General features: G+C 37.6%; 1 protein-coding gene across 1 annotated transcript in view; it reads left to right on the top strand.

Annotated features, from left to right (window-relative positions):
- LOC308233726 (doublecortin domain-containing protein 1-like) overlaps positions 1–18,339 on the top strand; it is a gene marked incomplete at its 3' end in the record, with an annotated part of 168,387 nt that overhangs the window by 141,115 nt on the left and 8,933 nt on the right. Inside the window, exons 11-14 of the mRNA XM_080640676.1 lie at positions 523–648; positions 3,328–3,433; positions 10,647–10,781; positions 13,190–13,308. Of these exons, the coding sequence (XP_080496802.1) occupies positions 523–648; positions 3,328–3,433; positions 10,647–10,781; positions 13,190–13,308 (486 nt within the window). The remainder of the gene's footprint in view (positions 1–522; positions 649–3,327; positions 3,434–10,646; positions 10,782–13,189; positions 13,309–18,339) is intronic.

Here is an 18,339-nt window from a genome sequence, read left to right as displayed (position 1 = left end):
GAGCTGTCTGCCTGCTCTCTGTTTATGAGTCTGTCTCTATGTTATTCTCAAATAATTAAATTAACCTAAAAAATGTTCCTAACAGTATGTAAAATAAAAAACCAAATTAGCATAACATTTAGTTAGCCCATAAAGAAAAGGGTTGTTTTTAATCAAATATTAAGGATTTATTTAAATATCAGATCCAAAGTTTATTATTGGCATATTGCATTTTAGCTATACATTGATGAAGATCATTTAGTTATACAGGATATAGTTATTATAAAGTGAACACTATATGAAAAATTGGTTGTTTTTCTCCACTAAATATTTTGCTTTTATTGTTTAAATTATTTTTTAAAATATTGTGTGTTGCAACTATCCTTGGCATATTATAAATCAGCCAAATAAAGTAAAATGTGCATTTAGGATTTTGGGATTTTACTAGACTATACACTGATATTTTATGTTTTATTTATTTGTGCTCAAATTTCAGTGTTTGCATAATTTTGCAGATAGCTTTGATTTTTTTCCATTTTTCAGATCTCCATGGAAACCTGTTTTGAGTTTGACCTTTGACCAGGTGACTGCATTTTCCAGAGGTGGCATTACAATTGCATATAAAACCTTCTTGGATCCCAAAGCTGTTCTGCTACCTGGATGTGACAAGTAAATTAATGTGTGCTTGGTTAAATTAATCTGAATCATCTAAATTCAGATTTTCCAGAGTGAGAGATTGAAACAGTAAAAGATGTCCTTTGAATCATCTTACATAAAAAAATTATTTATTTTATTAACTTATTTCATGATATAACGAGCTAGTGCCTAAAAGACTTAATCATTAACTTTCCTTGAGTTTTAAAAAAAACGTATGGGCCAATGAGCAGATTCTAGTTTCAGCTTTGCATGTGATCATTTTATTTGAAATGAAAAAGCTGTTTTTAGTGCTTCCATTCTAGTATTTGAATGGAATCATTAAAATATATATATATATATATATATATATATATATATATATATATATATATATATGAAAGCCTAAGTGACTGTTATGACCAGTTGCTATGACACACACTGACCACCAGGGGGGCAGGTGCTTAATGCAGGAGCTGTCCCCTGGTGGTCAGTGAGCTCCTACAGCCAACCTCCCATGGCTGGCCAACCTCCCATGGTCCCTCCCCCCAGCCAGCCCCAATTGGCCTCGATCAGCCCCTATCGCCGGCCAGGCCGAGGGACCCCACCTGTGCATGAATTCATGCACTGGGCCTCTAGTATTATATAATATGTTTATATATAGGAGTGTTCATATTTAAGGATCTCATTTGATGACAAATTAAAAACAATGCTGGAGGCTTGGTGGGATAGTGAGAAGAAGAGCAGGAGGTAGATGGTTGGGCATCTTGTCCCATATCTGCTTATAATTGTCCATGGGCAGATGGGTGTCTGTCTTGCCTGTAAAAAGATAAAACCCAGCATTCACTGAGTGTTAACCATAGTCCAGGCACAGTTTTAAATGAATTGGGTAGGAATCTAATCCTCAAAACAATTATTTTGATCACATCATTACCTGTTATTACTCCATTTTATAGAGACAGAAACTGAGGTACAGAAGGGCAAAGGAATTGGCCCAGTCACACAACTGGTACAAGATAGATCCAAAATTCTAACCCAGACTGTCTTTCTTAAGAACTGACTGTTTAAACACTATCCTGCACTGTCTAACAGGATTTTCTGTGCTGATGAAAACATACTTTGTGACTATTGAGAACTTGATGTCTGACTAATGTGACTGAGGAACTGAATTTTTAATTTTGTTTAAATTACATGAATTTTAATTAAAATATATGTGGCTAGTGGCTACCATATTGGACATCAAAGCAGAAAACTGATACTATGTTGGGTTATGTGATCTATCTGTAAGGTCCCATCTAGCTTTAATATTTTATAATTTAACAAATCACAGCTTTCCTTAAGATGTAGATGAAAAGACTGAAGTAGAGGGTAGATCCACAAAACCAAAGGCAGTCTGATGAGGTCACAGTCTAGAAGGAGTCAACCTATTGCTACATATGTCTACGAAGACCAACTCTTCCCCCAATGACTGCCTGCCATGTATTAGGCAAGATTTGAATCTCTTTTGTGCCATTCTCTGTTTCTTTTCTTTTTTAAAAATATATTTTATTGATTTTTTACAGAAAGGAAGGTGGAGGGATAGAGAGTTAGAAACATTGATGAGGGAGAAACATCGACCAGCTGCCTCCTGCACACTCCCTATTGGATATGTGCCCGCAACCAAGGTACATGCCCTTGATCGAAATCAAACCTGGGACCCTTGAGTCCACAGGCCAACACTCTATCCACTGAGCCAAACCGGTTAGAGCTCTGTTTCTTTATAAATAGAAATAACTCATCAGCATTTTTTTTAAATAGGCATTTCCATTTATGAGATGAATTTCATGTGCAGTGATCTTTCTCCAAGCTGTTACATTTGCCTCGACCCTTCAATTTTTAGCTAGGAGTTTAATTTGAAATTCATGTATTCCTTCTTAATTTTACCTCCCAGGTGAAATAAATATTGTTTTAGTGAGTGGATTCAAATTAGATTTAGCTCCTTAAGAATAACAATATGAAACTGCCTGCCCTTATTGAACTAATTTGAAGATAATTTCCTTAATATTTGGACTCCATTTGAATTTTCTTTCTGTACTCTAAAGTGTATCATTTGAAATCTTAATAATCATATTCTTACTTATATTTCTCAGAGTATTGAAAAAATACTATTACCAGCCCAAGAAACTGTTGAATAGCAGCATGTTCTAGGATATGTCTTAACATATCAATATTGAGCCAAGTAATTTTCTTTAGAGTAGGGATTTGCTCACTTTTAAAACAAGTGATTTGGCTGAATTAAAATGGCATTCAACACCTCCAGTTTGTGGTTTGTCCATGTACTCACTAGACGGTGCTGCCTCTTAGGATGTTCTTAAAAAAATCCTTTATTATTCATACTCCATTGTATTTAGAATATAAATGTAACAGTGAAGATGGCCTCAACTATGAGTGATCCTTTCAGAATAAAAGTCATTTTTTTGTTTCTTTGTTCTATTAATAATTAGGCATGGAATCCTCCACTGTCATAAATAATTGCAAGGTAAAAATTTAAAATTTTCCCTTTCCCAATTATCGATACCAAAGCACTTTACAAATTTTTGTTTAAAATTATACATTGAGTTTTCTCTTACTAGTGGAGTATAAAATATATAAATTATTATACTAGTAGATTAAAGAGTATTATAAATAAATATGTTTTATTCTAGCAAAAATAATCAAATATTTCACTTTTTTTAGTTGGGAAGTTTGTGAGGGATTTCCAGTGACTTTTAATGCCAACAGTCAACAGATACCTGATCAATTTGAAAAGGTGGACTTGGAGGACCATTTCCTACAGAACAAGGTCAGAATTATATGTTGTAATTAATGTGGGCATTTTATGTATTGGATTTTCAGTCCAATTTTTGGTGACTGAGTGGATATTGGTGAAAGTTTTGAAAACTATGAATTATTCTACAAGTGTTGGGGCATTATTCTTTACTTCCTGTTATTAAGTCCTTTAAAACTGAATCAATATATAGCATTTCTGCTTGAAAAAAATTCAACCTGAATTATGTCATTCAAGTACTGTTTTTGACATATTTCCTCTAATAAGTTTTAGTTACTTAAGAAAGTCTTTAAGATGGCTATTCTCTATACTTTAGGATCTGATCTATTTGCTCTATGGGTTGATGTATCTAAGGAACATGAGTTCTTCAGAAAATCCAATTCATGGCAAGCCAATCCACCAGGTCTATGGATTAATTTGCATTTAGGTATCCTGCCACTAAAGAATTTTGTTCTCCAACTGAGCTATTAAAGGCACTTAAAACATGTCTTTTAAAAAGGAATACTTTTTTTGTTTTTCTCATCTGGGAAACTATGTAAAGTTGTTCATTTCAACTATATAAGCTTTAGTTTTTGAATTCAAAACCAAAAGGCACAGAGATGGAGATGCCCAAAGAAAGTAGGACTTCCTGTTCACTGGTGTGGGCCCTCTATTTCCAAGACACAGTGTAAGAAATACATTCTCCCAAACTAATATTTTTAATTTCTCCATGCTGCCCATTCATGTTATTATGTCAAAACTTATATTGAGAATATTAGTTGTTTCAAGGTGCATATAAATCTAAATAATATAATTTAAAAATAGAATAAAATCAATAATTATTTCTAAGCCTGTCTGTTCTTGAGCAACTTTAGAAAGTAAATGTAAATTGAATGGTGTGCCAAGAAAATGCCTTTTATATTTACCTGACATTTAGATTTATTTACCATAGTTCTGGTCCAGTTGGCAGTTCTTTTTCTTTTCTTTCATTTTTTTTTTAATCCTCACCCGAGGCTATTTTTTCATTGACATATAGGGAGAGTGGGAGAGAAAGGGAAAGACAGAGAGAAATATCAATGTGAGAGAAACACATCGATTGGTTGCCAGGGAGGAGCCTGCAACCAAAGTACGTGTCCTTGACTAGAATCAAACCGGGGACCCTTGGGTCCACAGGCTGACGCTCTATCCATTGAGCCAAACTGGCTAGGGCTCCTTTTTACTATTTTTTTGCTGTAACATTATTTTCCTGCTCAAAAACTTGTGTGCTTGGCTGTTGCCTACTGAAGTTGCATATCCTCATCTGGCCTTCAGTGAACCCCATGATTCTCCTTCAGTCTTCCCCTGCCTTTCCAATCTTCTCTTCTTGATCTTCTTCATACACTACAGTCAGAGTTAATAAATTGTGTCCCACAGCATGCTTTTCACTTTGGTATGCTTATGCCATGGCACGTGTTGTTCTTTGCCTAGGAAATAACTCCTATCATTACTGTGTGTGTGTGTGTGTGTGTGTGTGTGTGTGTGTGTGTGTGTGTTTGCCTTAAGGCTTTATTCAACTTTCTCTTCTTCCATAAGCCTTCTCAGATCCTACAGAAAGAATTAACCTCAAATTACCTTGTATTCTCAGAACTCCTTTGAAAATTGTTCTTAGATCTTGTGTTTTGGTATTGGCATTTATTTGCTTTTGTGCTTTCTCCTCCCTGAAATTAAGAATTCTTCAGATGCAGACATTGTGTCTTATTCATCTTTGTATTCTGGAGCGCTAGCACAAAGTCTTGACTGTAGGGCAAGTGCACAATATATTTTTGATGAAGGATTTTTAAAATTTAGCTGTGACCTATCTTACAAGGCTCTCTATTGTCTAATATGTTGTGTGTTAGCCAAGCCAGATTGTTCCTTTGTTATTTTCTGAAAGCACTCCATGATTTCTGTTATTATGTCCATGTGGAACTCTCTGCCTGTAATTCAACCTCTTTCTTTGCCACCAACCCCAGCCTTCTCTTTCACCCTTGTGCCATATCCTAGCACGATGTCTGACATATAGTTGGCATTCAACAAATGCTTGTTGAAATCCTGCTCTTATCTGATCTGTACCAGCTTCATAAAATCTTCTTTACCCCACCCCCACTCCCAAACCAGATAGGATGTTTCTGGCCTTGATACCCCATTGTATCCATTCTGTGCCATTTATAGTGACAATGAACTTGATGCTGTTCCCCCTTACAACTTGGTCGTCGTTGTTGTTGTTGCATGATTCAAAGTCAATTAGTGCTCCAAGTTTAGGCCTATTTCAGGTCACATTGGGGTAAAAAGGGAAGAATGGTAGATTCCACTGAGGATGTTGAGATCAGATCATAAAGGGTCTTAATTTAATGTTAGGGATTCTGGATGTCCTGTAGAAAACAAGGATCCATTGGAAACATGAAGCAGAGGCAAGATCTGATTTGATCCTTGTGTTAGGAAGATAATCCAGGAGGTCCTTGTCTTACTTACCCTTGCTGCTAGATCAGAAATTCCTTTGCGCCAGAGGACATCCTGATCCTCCTTATCTCTGCTGCAATCTCTAAATACCCAGAGTTAGCTCAATGGAATTGAATTCACTAGTTAATTAACTCATTCAACGGAAGCCAGCTCAAACCCAAAAGAAAATGGAATATTAAAGAGTTGTTACAGGAAAAGAACCCCAAGGTGGCTTCCCTCTTTGATTTTAAATCAAAGTAGGACTTTAAAAGGAAACTGTATTTTCTAATGTTGAAAAATGATACGATAACAATCACAGTCATTGCATCATGATTAATTGGTTCTAGTGAATCAGTGAAAATGAGAAAACGACTCATCTTAAATAAAGGTTTGTACACTATTGTGTTTTTGGGAGAAGAAATTGGTTTTGGATAAAATTACAATTCAATCAAAACAGTATTATAAGAAAACAAAAGTTTGATAACCTGACAAGTAAAGAGAAGCTTTCAAAGAAAAATGGCATTCCCTTAGTTATGAAACCTTTAAATCCTTTCAGAATAATGTCTTCAATTATATACAGAGAGGTGATCAGTGCATTGGAAATAGTAATTTAATAACCTAAAAAAGAGCACTTTTAAAGAGAGATTCAGGCAGAGGTGATGGCTACCTGTAGGGCATTTTATGGTAGAATCGTGATGCTCATTGCAGTAAAGAAGATACTAAGAGGATTAAAACATGGGTAGAGAGGAGGGAGGCAAAAGCCAATATTCTTGGTGGGTATGTTTTGAAATTGGCTTGAGATAGAGATATCAGTGCCCAACCCCTTACTGTTTGTTCAAATCTCTTATTGACAAGTAAACCCTTTCCCACAGAGAGAAATTTGGAACATATAATCCCTATTAGTAAGGTGGGAGATAGATATAACCCTGACAATTATAACCTGTTGCTCTTTAATCCATTTCTAAAAAAGATTTGGAGTCTACTACAATGAACTATTTGGCAAATACATCTTTCAAAGGTTCAGTATTGTTACTTAGATTGGCAGCATTTTTAGATTGCCCCAGTTTAAGGGCAATAAAATTATGTTTCCATAAAATGGATGAAATTTAAACTTCATGTTAGATAATGTAAAGGAAAAAAATCATATGCCTGGTTATGGGAAAATATCGCAGAAAAATGGACACTTTAGTGTTAGGCAGGTCATATATTTTGAAAAAAGGAAAAGGAAATATATTTTGATCCTTGCCTTTCAGTATGATCAGACATCATCAGGACATTAGTGACAACTTTCAGTATGAAAACAGCAAGAAAATACCAAGTTGTAATTTTAGAATTATGGCCTAGTTATTACAAGTTAACTAGTGAAGTCAGCAGTCATGGATGTTAGCAGAATATATTATTCTGTATTTCACAAAGGAGGCTGGGAAAGGCAAACAAGTCTTTACTGTCGTGTTTCTTTGGAGAGCAAGTCAGTCTGAAATAATATTTTCTGCAAATAATTCGTATTGGGGAAAATACAAAATTGTAATTTAAAATTTGAACTGATTGCCATTAGGAGAGGATACAGGACTTTAAATAAAACCCCAAGTCCCTTTCATATTTTTAGAGCAATAGTTAGAGGCTATTTAGAGACTGCTTACCTAGATCTTAAAGTTGCCTTATTTGGTTGCATCATTATGTGCTCACTGATATTTTCTGCTTTCAGACTGTTTCAGTTTTCCTCTTTGGAGAGGGCGTGGATTGATCAGAGAATGGAAACAATAAGAGTGAACATCAGAGACAGGAAGAAAGAGATTTTAGAATATTTCTTATAGCTGTGATTTTAATTTATATGTCAAATTATTTGACTTGGCTCTAAATTCTCTAGCAAAAGTATAAAATTTCTACGTAACAAACAACTTGTTTAGAATGGAGATTGTGATTGACCTATGAGCTTCTCCTTTCAAGAAAACTTTTATTGTTTTGCATTTTGTTCCTCACTAGATCTGTAAGACAAGACAAGTGGTTCCCCTGTTTTTATGAATTTGCACAGGAATATTGAAGGCTACTCCACTTTCATTAGTGATTTGGGAAAGTAAAATTAAACAAGTTTTAACTGGCCCAGCATGTGTACACTTCATTTTTATCACTGGCAGCTTCTCTATCAGCACAGCTTATTCAGACAAGCAATATCATAGTGGTCATTTAAAGGGAACTATGTAAATAGGTATTCAAAAGAATAAGAGAGAATTTCCTGTTTTGTTTCTCAATAGGACTTAAAGGATGTTCTAATGGCATGAATTTAGAAATCAGTCTCAACATAGATGCTTTTGCACACACACCGGTACATGCACACATGTGTACATGGGCACACACCTACACACACATATATTATGTCAGAACACTTTTGTTTTTCAGAATTTCAATTTTCACAGTTTTTTTTTTAATCTTCCCCACCTTCACAAATGTTTGGTCTAAAGCTAAGCAATCGGATTAAATTAAAAAGAAAAAAGAAGGTGAAGTCATGAAGAGAAATTTAATGGCCATTGTTAGTTTTAGGTGTCCTCAGACTTGGCAGGATTTTTTTTTCTCTATAACACGAAATGCAGCTGAGTTAGTGGCCCTGACTGTGTCTCGTCTATGTAGAATCACTTGGGAACTGTCCAGCAAAATATCTCTCAAAGAACAGCATGGTGTTGGTACTGGGTGCCAACCCAAGACAGACACAAAAGACCCCTCTGCTCTTCACCAATAAGCCAACTGTTAAAAGATTAAACCATGTTGTGGAGATAACAAGAATTTAGGCGCTGGCAGCAGGTGCTGTACAAAGAAGCAGTTGGCAGTGTGTTCCTTCTGTCTGACTAATTCCAGTCAAAACAATCTTCTTCCCAGTGGCAGGGGAGAGTTTTGAGTGTGATGGCAACTTGAAGTTAGGAGGTGGAGTAGGAGTGTTACTTTAAATGCTGAGTCCTGCGGTGGATGGATTAGTAGAATATGGTTTATCATTGTTGAGAAACTGCAGGCGATTCCCCTTCTGAATCCAGCCACAATTGGCTAACTGGGGAACATACAATCAAAGAGCTATAAGTCAAATCTGCTTACGTGGTGGGGTTGCTGTATTCCTAAAATTTTATTTTCACATACGGAGGACATATAACATTTTCTTCTTTTGAGAAGTAACGCTCTTCCATTATAGAATAATTACCAAATATATTAGTTCTACCCTTTTGTTATCACTTGATCACACTTGAAAAATTTTATCTTTTAAATTATAATTCAATTTTCATATTTTAAAAAGTAATTTGCCACACAATAAGTAGCTACTATTAGTACCAACTTAGACTTTTTGTGTTAGAAAATTTGATTGTTATTGAGGCAACATTATTTATTGGGTTTAAAGCAGAAAATCATGTTCCCATAATCCTATGCAAATAAATACAAGTACTTACAAACTTAGCATGATTACTCAGAGAAAGTGAGCATGTAAGTTAGGAGATAAAGTGTTAAATTTGAATAGAATTCCTACAGGTGATACAAATACCTATTAATTTAAGAATCAAGTCTAAGTGAGAAAAGGTAAAAGGTGTACCATACCTTTGACCTATGCAGTCTGATAACAAACACAGATGCAGTGTCTCCCCAAATCAGTCCCCCCCTGTCCTTTCCTACAACTATCACTAAAGTCTCAACTCATAGCCTTTTATTCTTAGAAGGTTGTGTGGGCTCCCAACTGTTCTCCTTGCCTTTGATATTTCCATTCTGCAATCCATTATGTCTACCCTTTGCCATATCAACCTACTAGATTTGCTATAATCCAGTCCCTCCTGCTTGAAAGGGTTCACTGGCTCCCTCCCAATGTCTAACTCCATAGCCTTACACTGGACACCTTCTACAGTTTGGCCAAGTTTATTTTCTGAGCCTTTCCAAAAATCCTAAGATATGGTGATTATACATCCTTGCCTTTACTTGGAATATCTTTATATTCTTTATTGTTATTTCTGTCAATCTGTCTTTATCCTTTAAGATCCAGTCCAGATATTACTTCTTTCAAGACACTCCACTTTTTGTTGCTCCAGTAGAAATGACCCCTACCATTCTTTGAATACTAGATTACTATTTATTTATTTATTTTTATTTTTTTTTAAATATATTTTTATTGATTTTTTACAGAGAGGAAGAGAGAGGGATAGAAAGTTAGAAACATCGATGAGAGAGAGACATCGATCAGCTGCCTCCTGCACACCTCCTACTGGGGATGTGCCCGCAACCCAGGTACATGCCCTTGACCGGAATCGAACCTGGGACCCTTCAGTCCGCAGGCCGACGCTCTATCCACTGAGCCAAACCGGTTAGGGCTAGATTACTATTTATTCATCCATATGGAGCTTAACATGAAATTGTGTGTGTGTGCATGTGTATTATTGCCTCTACTGTTGTGAGTTTCTTTAGGGCAGGAAAAATACAAGTGAGGCAAAAGTAATTTTACATTTGTGAGTACACGAAACAGTTTATTCATGCATTATTATTTATTGATTATTGTATTATTTTCCATATGAACAACTGTAAACCTACTTTTACCCTACCCTGTATTTTATAATATCACACACCACACAGTGTGGGGCCTTGCCTATCAGAACCAGGGCTCAAAAACTATCAATTGAATTGAATCAAGTGGGATTGAGCACTAGTGTTTCAAAAGAGCCCTTCTCAATTGGAAACATGATGTTCCAGGGTAGCTTATTTTGGGTAGGTGTATTGAGGAAGGTTAACCTTCAGAATCTGTTAAAAACGCATACTTGTTCTCATGGTGTAGGTGGATTCCAGTATTGTCCTTCACGCCTCGGTCTCCATTGGAAAGTGGGGTTCCTCAGGTAGTGAAGAGAGCAACAGATGTCAGATGGTGCCATCAACCCCGTGGCCTGCAGCCAGTGTGTGGCTGATCATGAAGGTACCTGAGAGTGTCTGTTGTCCCTGAGTGACCTCCCGTGCTGGCTGGCTTACCATGTGCTCACCTGATCCTCATGCACACAAGCATGCAAGTGAACGTGTGATCAATTGCTGGCCATAACAAATGCTTTCTCTGCACTTGGGTTGTCTATTACAGAGGAACGCTGTAGACCCCCCCCTCTGAGCATTCAGTCCACTTTTAGATGCGCTGATTTGTTCGTACTCCAGAGTATATCTACACCCAGCATAGAGCTTATGTATAGTCCATAGACTTGCCATCTTCCTGAGATTTGTCTGAATGTCACTTGCTTCCACTCTCAGTCTTCACTATTGTGCTTCAGGGAGCCTGGTGGATGAGCACCATGTAATGACCACATGTGGTCTTTGTAAGGACAGTTTTAGAAGAAATCCCTGAGTACAAAATGTGAACAATGCCTAACAGATTTATACCTGTGTGTTAGCACTAATTTTTTACTTTATTATTTTACTTTTGGATCTGATTTAAATTAAGAGCATATAATCACCTTCCCCTTCTCTCTTACTATTGAAATATGTTTTGTAATTGCCACCAAATATTTATGTCTGGAAAGAGATGACACAGCCCATATCTACCCTTCCCGTGTCTCCCTCCATCCCTCAGGAGTTCAAAACAAACATATAGAGTAATTATGGCATAAATGTACTAAGAAATAGTATTCATTTTATATAACAAGGCAGAATGAGGTTAGATGAGATATTTCTTAAATCTGTTTCCAACTTGGAGACTTGAAGTACTAGTCCTTTTAAAGCTGTATTTTGTGTCTTATTTAATAATAATAATATCTGCCACTTTATTAAACATCTGCTATATGTTAGGTATCATATACACAGTTACCTCATTCAATCTTATACAAACTGTACAGATTTTCATTATGTAGCTGAAAGAAACTGAGTCTAGTAAGGGTAGAAGAAGGATTCTTGGTCTCTCTAGATTCAAAACATGTATCTTTTCACTGTAATACGGGACACTGCTCTATATTTGACCAATTTATGAGCTTGAGGGAAGTGTTTCAGTTTTAGCACTGCACTGAACACCTGTGTCACCAATTGGACCCGTAGATATGGAAGGTTCTTTCCTAGATCTTCTGTTTTGTAATTCTCTGGTATCTGTTTCTAGAAGTTTATGATATTCAAAATATATATCTGGGGAGAGTTACTTAGCTGCTCTGAGCCACCGTTTCCTCATCTATAAAATGAAGTTAGTCATATGAGAAGGTATGTTTGAGGTTCAAGCATAGTGTCTGGTAGCTAGAAAGTGCTTAATAAATGGCGATTCTTTTTCTCACCCCCAGCTGTTTGCTTTCTGTAACATTATCAAATGAGGATTTCATTCAGTGCTTATATTAGAACCAAATTAAAAATAAATGTTTTCTTAAGTCATCATATATTTCTTTCCCACACCACAAAACATTGAGAAATAAGTTACATGCAAAAAAGAAAACAATTTTGAAAATGTTTTTAGATTGAATATTTTTCCTTATTTATTTATTTAAATATATTTGTATTGATTTCAGAGAGGAAAGGAGAGGGAGAGAAAGAAACATCAAAGATGAGAGAGAATCATTGATCGGCTGCCTCCTGCACGCTCCCTACTGGGAATAGAGCCTGTAACCCAGGCATGTGTCCTTGATTGGAATGGAACCCAGAATCCTTCAGTCTGCAGGGCGACGCTCTATCCACTGAGCCAAACCAGCTAGGGCTTTTTTTAAAAGTAAATTTTTTACCTGTAAAAATAGAGAATTTTGCATGCCACAAATTCTCAAATGTATAAATGAATTCCTCAGTTGTTGTCACTTATTTAAAATGTTGTGTTGATTCACTAAGAAAATTGTTACATGGACATTCAAACAACATTCCCATCAATTTCCTTATTAGAGAATGTCAACACTTAAAACAAATGCAGCTCACGAGTCATCTTAAAATGTTTAACCTGTGGTATTTAGACCCAGAGCAAGGCTTTAAATTGTGTGAAAGTTAAGGATTTGTTTCCATCTTCAGTTCACTGCACTTTTTTTTTCTGTGCATGCATATTTCAAGGAAGTTCTGTAGTTATAACGACAAGAAGTGACATGTGATGGACCCCCAATCGCTGCACTGTGAAATATGCACAGAAAAGAAGGACAAATGAAGATATCAAGGCCTGTTTTATTTTGCGCTGAACTATAAAATGCCACCCTTGTCGGACAGGGAAGATCACTGATTCTGAGCACGGCTCACTGACTGCTAAGTTGTGGGTAGTGTTTCACTTTCAGCAACTGTTAATATCCGAGGTTATCCAGGCATAATGACCTCACTATTTGTGACACATTGTTGAATTTTCTGGTTCTTTTAACTTATTTAGACCTGTCTCCCCTCTCTATTCATTGGCAGACTGGAATGATCTTGAGCCGAGCCATAACTCAGGGCTGCCTAGCTATTGGTCATCCAATCAGTGTCAAGGCCACTGAGGGAACATCACTGGAAGGATATAAATTAATCCTCCAGAAAAGGTAATAACTATACGTTACTTAGCTCAAAACAGTAAATGTTTGTTTCAAGATTTCTGAGCAGTCAAATCATACTGCTTAGATGGAATGTTCATTAGGTATTTAAATTTATGTTTACAACATAATTATTAATTTTTCTAATCTTACCTAATAATAGACAAACATGTAAATTGACCGTACCTCCGCTATACCACCAGCCAATCAGGAGTGATATGCAAATCAACCCAACAAAGATGGAAGTTAATTTGCATACACAGGCGCCGAGTGCCTGGGGCGGGACGTAGGCGTTCTGCCCCACCCCTGTCTCTCAGGGCCTCTGGGCAGTGTGGGAAGGCGGGGCTGGAGTGGAAAGAGGTGGCTCCGGGGCCTGAGTGGAAAGGGGCTGGGCCGGAGTGGAAAGGCGGTGCCGGCAGCCAGGGAAAGGAAAGCCCATTCTAGCATGAATCTTCGTGCATTGGGCTTCTAGTCTGAAATAAGCTTGAAAACATATCCCACCTAGTTTGGTAGTGATTCTTAGATATTTTAAACGGCAAAATGTTGGCCTTCAACATGTACCTATGCTGCAGGCAAGCTGCTGCTTTACTCTGTAATTATTGAACTCATTTCTTTATCTCTATTTTGATTGATAATTAAAAATTTAATGTTCTATGTGTACTCCTATCCTTTTCTCCATCTTCTAAATATAAAATATTTAACTGTAAAAGAAAAATTAAGGAGACCAGATATTGATGTCTTGTAAAGCACTGAAAGTGCCCTTTCTGGTTTTTTGTTTTGTTTTGTTCTTTTCTCCAATATGAGATTTAAAAAATTAAAATAAGAAAGAAAACTTCAAAATTTAGGAAGAAACTTGACTTATACTCAGTAGTTTAGAAACATTGTTTCTTGCTCATTTATCTTCTAATTTCACCTGTGTTGACAAAAATAAACCCTGTTATACTTCAGAACTTAGAAAGCTATTACCCAGCTACTCCTAGATGGAGAGGCAGTAGGTTGGTGCTTAGGGCTGAAACCAGAACTAGGGCATTTAAGCACCAGAAAAACTAGCCCAGCCACTATACAGAAGAGAAGTTTTCTCTAATATGTGAAACAGATTGTTCAACAGGTATTAGAATATCACATCATGATTAGGAATGTGATCTACAGACTCAGATTCTCACGTGTAAATTCTGGCTATACCTTGTACTCTAACAAAAATTAATTTCTGAGCCCAACACTATTCTAATTTATTTATATTATATTGTCACATTTAACCCTCACAACAACTGGAGAAGGTATATATTATTATTATCTTTACAGTTGAGGAAATTGAATCATAGAGAAGTCAATCATGTACTCAAGGTCGAACCTACTAAGTGGCTGGGCAGGAATGCAAACCTAAGCAGTCAGGCTCTACAACTTACTCTTTGCCACAACATTACAATGCCTGTATGTCAAAGTCTGGTCAGACAATTGCCAATTAGGGTCAAGCATAGTAGCAGATATCTCAGTGGATTAGTAGGGTACATTCATTGAGAAACATAGGAAAAGGGAGAGGGAGGTATTAACTTGGCAGCATGAAAACTAGCCAGTGCTAGTAGCATCCTAAACACACAGTTCCCAAGGAAGGATAAACAAACCCAAATCCAGTCCCAGGTTGATGTGGTGCTGTATGTGGAATGGGTAACAAGATTTCTGCAGCAGAATCAGTAGTATAAACTAGAGAAATATCAAGGATCAACGTGTGATGATAATGACAAGGCCAAACCATGGGACATGGAGCCACAGAGGCTTTAGCTCATTTAGTCCATGGTTATAACAAACAGAAAAATCAGTCAATTGTAACTGACCCAGAAATTATACAGATTATAGAATTAATGTGCAGGAAATTAAAACAGTTGTTATAACTGTATTCCATATATTTAGGAAGCTAGGGAAAAGATTAAACATATTAAGTAGAGACGTGGAAGATATACAAGATTCAAATCCAATTTCTAGAGATGGAAATGGCAATGTATAAAATGAAAAATATATGACTGATGGCAGATTAGACATTGTGGAAGAAAATATTAATGAACTTGAAGAGAAAACAATAGAAACTATTCACAATGAAAGCCACAGAGAAAAATTGGAAAAAAATGAACAAAATATCAGTGATATGTGAGAAACTTTATATTGTATGTCAATTCTTTCTCAATAGTTGTATTTAAAAAGAGCGAAACAAAACAAAACTAAGAAAATAAAACAAACAAAAAATCAAATTGTTGGGTAAGGAGTGACTAAGTGTTACCTTAGAGGGAAATGGTGAGGAACGACCACTCTCGTGGGAGAGTTATCAGTGGTCTAGTTGAAATGGCAGGTGTTTGGAAAGGTTTTACATATCACTTGATGAACATGCTCTTCATGCCCAGGGCTCTCCCTGAGCTAATTGGATACTAAAACTGGTGTTGATGTGGTCTCAGCCCACTGAAGTTCACATGCTACTCTGGCCAGGATTGTCATAGAACTGGGTGGGACTAAAGCCTCAAACTGGATGTCCTTGTTGCCTATGGAGAATAGAGCATGTGCAAGGAAAGAGATGATTTAAAAAAAATTAAAAATGTAGTTTTATTTGAAAATATCTATTGACAAGAAAGGATGTGGTTTACTTTAGAAAGGAAGGAAAGAAGGGAGAGGGGGAGAGAGGGAGAACTGGACAGTAAAAGGGAGGATTCCTATGCAAATGAGGATCATTTGCCTTTGTACTAATGCAACTGGCCTTTTTTTTGAAAAACAAAATCTGTTAGATGGAGACAAAATAGCAGAAGATTTGGAAAACTTGGGGTTCTCACTAACTGTGAAGCTACATTTTTTTCTTTAAAAAGCAACAAGGATCCAGACTTACCTCACTCTGGATATGCTTTAAAATGTGTTTATCTATTCCTCAGCATCTGAAGTGCCTGTATGACATTTATTTTTAACATAACCATATTTCATTATAAACAATAATAAGTATCCTCATGTCTCCAGCAGCTCCTGGAGACAAATTTTCTTTTCTTCTCCTAAGTAGTATAATGTAATTTTCACAAAAGATATGAATCAAGACATAGCCCTTTATATGCTAAAAATAATAGAACTAGCACTTAAAGTAGCAACCTGACAACTCACAAAGAATATTGTAAACAGATCATGCCTCATTAGTTCAGTTATGTCTCATTTGATGTCACTCATCTTATTCTTATTCAATATATCAAGTGCTTGCACATATTTGTCATTTTAGTATTTTTCTGTGATGTGCATCTGACCATGAGTGGATGAAAGGAAGAACAATGATGTCATTACCGAGATAATCTGAAAATGATAAACTTCAAAATCAAAGATATTTTTCCTCCAAAAGTTTTTTGGTCATCTTATAAACAAACCAAAGAACTAAAGTTCTTCTTCAGGCCACCATTAAATCTTAATTTTGCTTAATTTTTTAAAGAATGTGGGTATGTAGAATCTGACCTTTAGTATCCTATCTAATAAAAAAATAATATGCAAATTAACCACCATTCCACTACACCTGCAAGCCACACCCACCAGCCAATCAGGAGCAAGTATGCAAATTAACCCAACCAAGATGGCTGTGGCCACGGAGTGAGCAGGAGGTTTGGGTTTCCCCGGCAATGGAGGAAGCCAAGCTTTCCGCACACCCTGGCCGGCCCAGGCCTCCACTCAAGGCTACAAAGCTTCAATTATAGAAGATAAATAAATCCCAAAAAAAATGGCAGCAGCCACGGAGCTGGAGAGAACAGGAGGCTTGAGTTTCCCCCAGCGATGGAGGAAGCCAAGCTTCCGCAGCCCTGGCTTGCCTTGGTCTTCACTCAAGGCTACAAAGTTTCAATTATAGAAGATAAATAAATCCCAGATACCAGGGCCTCCGCTTGGGTCGCCAGGAGGCATGGCCGGCCTGCACACCATCACAGGCCCGTCACCCAGGCCACCCCATGCCCCAAGGGAACCCCCACCCTGATCCAGGACACCCTTCAGGGTAAACCAGCTGGCCCCCACCCATGCACCAGGCCTCTATCCTATCTAACAAAAGAGTAATATTCAAATTGACCATCACTCCAACACACAAGATGGCTGCCCCCATGTGGTCAAAGATGGCTGACCCCATGTGGACACAAGATGGCCACCACAAGATGGCCAGCAGGGGAGGGCAGTTAGGAGGGACCAGGCCTGCAAGGGAGGGCAGTTGGGGGCAATCAAGCCTGCAGGGGAGGGCAGTTAGGGGTGACAGGCCTGCAGGGGAGGGCAGTTAAGGGTGACCAGGCCGGCAGAGGAGGGAAGTTGGGGGCGACCGGGCCTGCAGGGAAGGGCAGTTAGGGGTGACCAGGCCTGTAGGGGAAAGCAGTTGGGGGGGACCAGGCCTGCAGGGGAGGGCAGTTAGGGGTGACCAGGCCTGCAGGGGAGGGCAGTTAGGGGCAAACAGGCTGGCAGGGGAGCAGTTAGGCATCAATCAGGTTGGCAGGGGAGTAGTTAGGGGCAATCAGAAAGGCAGGCAGGCGAGCAGTTGGGAGCCAGCAGTCCTGGACTGTGAGAGGGGTGCACCCTACCTGGATCAGGCCTAAACGGGCAGTCGGACATCCCTTGAGGGGTCCCAGATTGGAGAGTGTGCAGGCTGGGCTGAGGGACACTCCCCCCCCCACCCCACACGAATTTCATGCACTGGGCCTCTAGTCTATAATAATAAAAGCATAATATGCTAATTAGACCAGACAGTCGAACAACCTTCCGGACCTCCTTCTGGACGAAGCCGAGGCTGAGAGGGCTGAGCCCCTTGCAGGAATTTTGTGCATCAGGCCTCTAGTTAAATTCATAAACTAATTAAAGCAACACACACACACACACACACATTCATACACAGAGGTTAAATTAAACTAAATATTAGGGAACCATGGATTTTGTTTGGCCTGCACATTATTATATTTAATTAGTTGTAAGCCTATAGACATAGGGAGATTTCACACAAAAACACACATTTCTGTTTTTTTCTTAAAAAAAAAAAAAAGGAAGAATGGAGTGCAATGGACT

The sequence above is a fragment of the Plecotus auritus genome, assembly GCF_963455305.1.
Source record: "Plecotus auritus genome assembly, chromosome: 9".
Taxonomy (NCBI): Eukaryota; Metazoa; Chordata; class Mammalia; order Chiroptera; family Vespertilionidae; genus Plecotus; species Plecotus auritus.
The sequence above is the reverse complement of the archived record's forward strand: the minus strand, read 5'-3'. Positions and strand labels throughout refer to the sequence as shown.